At 39.9% G+C, this 6,955-nt stretch overlaps 2 protein-coding genes across 3 annotated transcripts; both read right to left on the bottom strand.

Moving 5' to 3' along the window:
* LOC147474233 (protein FAR1-RELATED SEQUENCE 5-like) lies at window positions 1-3,694 on the bottom strand. 2 transcript variants are annotated; one of them, XM_086586401.1, is made up of 3 exons: window positions 3,235-3,694; window positions 932-3,126; window positions 1-453 (listed from the first exon to the last, which is right to left on the bottom strand). In XM_086586401.1, exons 2-3 carry the CDS (start codon window positions 3,086-3,088, stop codon window positions 286-288), a joined length of 2,325 nt encoding a protein of 774 aa, XP_086442527.1. In that variant the 5' UTR covers window positions 3,089-3,126; window positions 3,235-3,694; the 3' UTR covers window positions 1-285. The 2 variants fall into 2 exon arrangements, with proteins under 2 accessions (XP_086442527.1, XP_086442526.1); XM_086586400.1 differs by having other exon boundaries at window positions 932-3,693.
* A 1,607-nt stretch (window positions 3,695-5,301) lies between these two features.
* Window positions 5,302-6,694, bottom strand: LOC147474232 (large ribosomal subunit protein uL6z/uL6y-like). Its single transcript, XM_086586464.1, has 3 exons — window positions 6,184-6,694; window positions 5,668-5,790; window positions 5,302-5,562 (listed from the first exon to the last, which is right to left on the bottom strand). The coding sequence occupies exons 1-3, from the start codon at window positions 6,556-6,558 to the stop codon at window positions 5,476-5,478; spliced, it is 585 nt and encodes a 194-aa protein (XP_086442590.1). The 5' UTR covers window positions 6,559-6,694; the 3' UTR covers window positions 5,302-5,475.
* Window positions 6,695-6,955: the final 261 nt, after the last annotated feature.

The raw sequence follows: 6,955 nt of genomic DNA, 5'->3' as shown, positions 1-6,955 counted from the left end.
GCGGATAAAAGTACATGGAACGTCTCATTCAGGAAGAGATCGTTACACATGATATGATATAATTGGGACTCAGAAATATAACCAACACATTCAATAGAGTTGAACAAAAGATCGGAAAAACCTCCACCAGACAAAATTACTCGAAAGACATGCTTTCAAAGAAGCAAACTGAAATTTGCTCCTTTCAACAAGTAGTACATGAAAGGGTTCCTCTGCAAAGATTATCTTGCCTTTAATCTTTCAAGTTAACCCTCACACTCTGGACTTTCACCGACAACTTCAGCTTCAATCTTTCAAGCTTAGCCTCACACTCTGGACTTTCACCGACAACTTTAGCTTCTGTTCCTCCATATCTTTTAAAACTGCATGCAGATTTGCTCTATAAACTTCACATCGTTGATTTGCACCTTCCAGTTCACCCATTAATTCCAATATTTTCTTATCTTTCTCATCCTACACAAAAAGACAAACATAGGATATTATAAGATTATCACTGGTCAAGAATTAAAATTAGAAGATATATGATAATCACATTGCCCCATTAGATTCAAGAGTTTTGCAGCAAATAGATGCATTACTGCTGACTATGGATTGTATGTACAAAATATGGTCCTAGTTTACAACATATGTATTAGGGAGCCGTGTTATAGGAAACAAAAGTGAGAGATGATGTTGGAAGGTCCAATGCATAGTTATTAGTTAACCTTAGGTAAGCAGAAATACACCTGCCAGCAAGTATGAGAGTGAACTCAAGAGATGAATTCAAGGATGGCAAACCCAAAGGTAAGATCAAAGTGCTTCTCCTTCGGGTTATCAAGCTAGGAAGGAAAAGCATTGATTGGTGGAGCGCAGATCATTTTGAAGACATGCAGTGTTCAATTTTAATTACATTGCCTTCCATTATGTAAATTTTACGAGGAACAGAACTAACCGTGGATACTAGCTCAAGAGGACTCAGTCTATTTGCTTCAGGAAACTTCACTCCGTGATTGCTTCCATTTACAAGACATCCAACCAATGGTACTCCAGGACCGCGCTTTTTTGCGGCCGCAACTTTCTTTGCAGCCTCTTTTAGAGCATCCATTGCTACACTATATACATGTGATGATTTTGCCCCTTCATCCACATATTTGATGGCTTCCTGACGTAGATTATTAAAGCGGTCAACAGAGGACTCCCGAGAACTAGTTGGCAAGTCAAGAGCACTTTCATCCACCACCACACCACTCTTAGCATTTCTTGTCCACCGTTTCAAAATATAATGAGGAGGAAGGGTAAGAACATTTGTTACCCTGAAGACTGCCAATATGTGCCTACAGATGATTCCTGCAAACTCAAACCTTTTGCAGCTACAATTTGCTTTCATCTCAAAAACATGAAAACTGACAATGTATGCCTTGTGCTCATCCCCAAATTTCACCACCCTAAAAGTGGTGACTGTTCCAGTATCTTCGATTTTAGTTGCAGTAATAGCAAGTGTCTCCACTAATTCTTCTTGAAATTTCATGAACATACTCCTTGTATATATGCCTGCTGCTTGCTTTTCCATAGGAGAAGGGGTCTTCAAAACTGCTGCAACATTTATTGTATCATAATCCGCCTTCACTTCCTTTTCATGCCGACTTGCTACAGCTTTTTCATACTGCTTGACCAATACCTGTATAGTAGTCGATGCATTCACATACCCATCGAAAAAAGAATTAATACTTTCAGTGCCTTGGGTTATAGACAATTCTCCAAAGAATGTGTCTCTTAAGTACACCGGAACCCACTGCTGACGGACAAGGTACATTGACTGAAGCCATTCATTGTCCATGACGTGGTATCTCTCGAGTAGGGACTCCCAACATGATTCAAACTCTTCAACTGTTTCGGTCATGTTGATGCACTTAAGAAACTCTGCTTCAAAAGTTGAGTGTATATGATAAACAGTAGCTAACTTCTCTTGAGCTTCTCTAAATATGTTCAACTTACAATAGCGGTGGCGAGTATCTGGAAAAACATGTGCTACAGCCGATTGTATGACCCTATCCTGGTCCGTCGTGATTGAGACTGGATATCGTCCAGACATCACTGCCAGCCAAGTCTCAAATAACCATATAAATGAAGATTCGGATTCATTGAGAAGCAATGCACAACCAAACAACACAGGATGGCCGTGATGGTTCAAGCCAGTGAAGGGGGCAAATGGAACCCTGTACCGGTTTGTCCTGTATGTGGTGTCAAATGTAACTGTATCTCCAAAGTAGTTGAAATTCATCCTACAAGTTGCATCAGCCCAGAATATGTTTCCAGCTGAATGTTCCCTTTCACCTTGGATTGCATAAAAGAAAGTAGGATTCTCTGCCTGCATTCGCTTTAAATAATCCAAAACATGCTGACCCCCGGTTCCAAGAGTCCTCTGCCTATTAGTAATGTAATTCCTACAATCTACTGTGGTAAAACCGACGTTGTTATACCCACCAGATTCCTTTGCTAATGCAGTCATCACACCACTTGGACCTATACCCGCAGCTTGAAGAGTATCAATGAGACTGCGAGCAGTGCCAGAGACATGTCTATGTGATCGGAGGCGATGCACCTTATCAGGCGGCACAAGCTCGTGATTGTGTTCTTTGAAAAGCTTGGAAACCACCCATTTGCCAGAATCTAGTTTTTTCACAACAATCATGGCCTTGCAACCAACTCTTTCAACAGCGCGAGGACGCTTCTGTTTGTTCTTGCTTCCACGGTCCCTAGTGTGATGGAAACCTTGTCGGGAGCAGACAATCTGGCGACATATAATGGAAGCATCGCGACGAGAGCGATGGTAAGTACTAGCTCGAATGCTGAAGCCAATGCGGCGAGCATAGGAATTGTAGAAAATGCGAGAGGCCTCTTCTGACTCGAATTCCATGCCCTCGAAAGGCTCGAGAGGTGGGTCGGAATCAGAAGCAAAGAAGTCGCGTCCAGAAGAAGAAGAGGCTTCAACGAGGGCGAGGTCTTCCTCATACTCGGGGTGTATGTCAAGATCGTTGCTATCGTCATCACCGGAGCCAATATCGAATTCCAAAGACTCATTTTCAATGTGGAGAGGTTCAAAGTCCATTGATTATGAGACGCTGGTTTGTAATGCAAGTCTCCTCACTATTTAAAGCCGTAATTTTGTAATAATGCATAATATAAATTCATATGATAGAGAGATCAGAGATGATGGTGAATTGATGAAATGGGAAGAGAAAGATAAACACTGACCGGAGGATGTTGTTTGTTATCCCAAATCCCGCACTGTTTTTTCTCTTTCTTGAATTAAACGGCAATCAATCAAGATTGAGTTGAACAAGGAAAACTTATCACTTTCTCTGTTTGTTTGTTTGTTAGGGGAATTTGGATGCCTAGTAGTCCATGAGAGAGAGAGTGACTTCGATTCTTTACCATGTCCAAATATATCAAGAGACCCATAATATCAAACTAGATCACTGCAAGCAGTGGGGCGTAAGCGGAGGTGGAGAAGAGAGAAGGAAAGATGGGTTTGTGGTTGAAAAGGAAAGAGTGAGAGGGAGAGAGAGTTATGAGAAATTGCTCGAGAATGTTTTGGGCCCAGAATGTTTGCTCTCACTTGATTATCAGTATCCCTCTTATTTTCCAATCTTATTTTTTCCGATTTTGTTTTGGCCACCCACAATAGCCACAATCTATCACTTTGTTCTGTTAATACTAGTATACTGCTAAACAGTGGGGGCGTGAGTGGTGGTTGGTTTTTATCCGCATAACTCTCCTTCTGCCAAGATACAAAATGCATTCAAACATCCAACTTCTCTGCCTTGATTTGGATTTTAGACTTCAGAGCATCTGCTACGCTTCAACCGAAAAAAAAAAATCGTTTTCCTCCTATTAATTTGCATATAACCCAAACTGCATTATCAAAAAATAAAAATTAACCCAAACTCAATGCTGATTAACAAAACCGACTATTTCTACTCTACAAATTCAGTTGATTTCAGTTTGCTAAACAAACTGCGTAGAGATTGCTTCTTCCCATTCAGCACCATCAGGGAAAAGAACTGTGCTGATGCTCACTACTTGCAAAGACAGTTTGAAACAGCATTAGCTGCAATGAAATCTTCAAAACAGTACTACATCTCTTTTTCCAATATTTTAAATTCTAAAGAAGTTCATTTCATTTAGGGACTTGTACAGTTAGGTTGGGTGCAATGGCTTCCCATTCCCTCAAAAATGGAGAGAGTGGTGGTGGTTTTTGCCCCTTATTTCCATAATACTCTCTATATATAGAGAATAATATTGAGAAATAGAGAGTGTATTCCATGCGAGTTGAAATGGCGTGGTTTGTAAAAACCCAAACAGCAACACTTAAAATGGCGTGGAATGCATTTTTCAATTTTATACCGCACCATTTGAAGTAGCGTGGTTTGCAAAATCCCAAACAGCACCACTTGAAATGGCATTTTATTTTTTTAAAATTCCACACCGGTCGAAACTGCAGTGGCGTGGAATGGTCGAACCATTAACACCAAAATTGACTCCCCATCCTCAAAACACTGTTTTTGGTGGAATGGAAATGGGTGATGCACCATTGGACTCAGCCTTAATATTTGGCAAAGTCCTCCCATTCATTCAAACAAGTAACAGCATACCTAGAGTTTAAAATGTACAGCCAGATATACCCTAATATATTTTGAAAAAATGACAGCACTTATTTCCCCAAATATCCACCAAATTCCCAAGCAGAATGCAACTGGACTTTCAGCCGGGTGTTGTACGCCATTCAACTAGCTATAGAAGTGGGGACTGATGAAGCTTAAAGCTAAAATCAATCTCTCACTAAATCAATCTTTGGTATAAACCTTATGATCACCACCAATAATCATACAAGCTGTGGTGTCCCTAATTCAAGATACACAAGACTAGAAACTGTTTTGAGTTTTCTATTAACAGACAGAATATTTCTTGCCAAAAATAGAAAAGAATTTGTCTGATAATCAAATTCTCCTTCATTGATAATGTGGCACAAATCAAGAGGAAGTCAAACCTGTTTCCAAATTTACCTAGACCAAAAACTGGAGCAATCCTCGAATTGAAGCCTAAGACATGTGAAATGTTTGCAACAAACACTACAAAAACACTGATATAGCTTATAAATTCACGGAAACCAAGTTGTATGCCCCATAATCTGATAAACCCTGCAGCAATATTTCATAAAACCAAGGCTGTACTAACAGCGGTTTCATGCGTTTTTGAGGCCACAATGTCGACAAGTGATTGAAAAAGTCATCACATGAGTGTTTGCGATAAATTGAGAAATTTGTCCAAGAAACTAAAGATGATAACATAAAAGATTGAGGCCTCTAAAAGATTTCAGGTCCTATAACAAAAACTATGAGCAAACTGCACTCAGTCTCAACACAATTCAGAAACTAGTAAAAGAAGACAACAAAAAAAGCAATATCAAGATACTTGTGCCAGTCCAAAAACTCATCACTCCTCAATTGCTGCTGTTCCCCTGTCACTGACATAAATACCATCAAGAAACTTCCTTATGTCCTTGTTCTTCACATGGCATTTCTGTTTTCACCCAAAAAAAACAGAGTTAGAAAGCAACCTAGGTAAGTATGAATGTTATGCAGAGGAAGTGAACGCCATAGAAGCCACAAGAAAACAAGAGGGTACCTGGTTGATCAAAGCAGCAGATCGAGAGACAAGCTCAATGTCATTTCCGTCCAACATGAGCTCATCCTTGACCTTTTCGGAGCGAGTAACAGTGACACCATCAAGCATAGCTACTTTTCGGACCTGAAACAAGCAGCAACAGACGATTCCGATTAATAATTGAGAATATAATATGTTGTTTTTCTGTTCCAATTCAACACATTGATTGACGACTTTCAATTATTTTATAAGCAACTCATTCCCACATTCTGCACTAGGCTAGATAAGACAAATGCAATGGGCGTATGAAACTAAGCAGCAGTAAATCGATAAAGGATTGGGAGAAGGACAGAATCAACAGTTAAATGAGAAATGAATATATGGAGGAGGAATGTCACTAGTAAAGTAAAATTAGGTAATGAGATCATCAATATATAATGGGGGAGTGTGTTGGTCTAATTAACATCTATAAAACCTGGTAACAGAAAATGATAGATTAAATTCCAATAATTTATATGAACGAACGAAAGAAAAAACCTTTTTCTCGCCAAGGAAGTTACGGATCTCGATGGACTTGGCGTCGGAAGAGATGCTGGCGTTGATGGGGAAATGGGCGTAGACAAAACGCATCTTGTAACGGTAGCCCTTGGTGACGCCGTTGATGAGATTGTTGACGTGGGTGAGGGCGGTACGGATGGTGGCGGAGGTCTTCTTGGAGCCAAACCAGGAGTCGATCTTGAGCTTCTTCTTCCCGGTTTCAGGGTCGGTGATGAGCTCGAAGTCAAGGTTCAAGTGCTTGAAGTTACGGGTAAGCTTCCCACGGGGACCCACAACCTCGATCTGCTTCGCCTTCACCTTAATCTTCACTCCCTCTGGTATCTCCATCGTCTCCGTGGTCCTTATCGTCTTCATTTTCCCTCTTGCTGCTCTGCTTCTGCTTCTAAACCCTAATAAACAAAAAAACAGTCTCCCCACTACTACTAGGGTTTTCAGGATGAGACCTTTTAAAGGGGGACGCCCTCTTCTCTAACTTACCCTTTTGCCCTTCATTTCCTTAATTATTAATTAATTAATTAATAATTGCTCCACGGAATGTCGTGATAATAAACCGATAAAGTAAGTAACAAACAAATCTCATATGATACTATTATTTTGAAACGAATTACATACCACTATAGTACATAATATCAGGATATGGGTATTTATCGATATTCGATTTCTGGATATGTATTATGGATATATTCTCTTCTTTGGAGATATTTGACATTGTTTCACATGCAAATATCGATAAATATCGTGGATATTATAG

The sequence above is a fragment of the Coptis chinensis genome, unplaced genomic scaffold (genome assembly GCF_015680905.1).
Source record: "Coptis chinensis isolate HL-2020 unplaced genomic scaffold, ASM1568090v1 utg1029_pilon_pilon, whole genome shotgun sequence".
Lineage (NCBI taxonomy): Eukaryota > Viridiplantae > Streptophyta > Magnoliopsida > Ranunculales > Ranunculaceae > Coptis > Coptis chinensis.
Note: the sequence above shows the minus strand (reverse complement) of the source record. Positions and strands in the feature narration are given on the sequence as shown.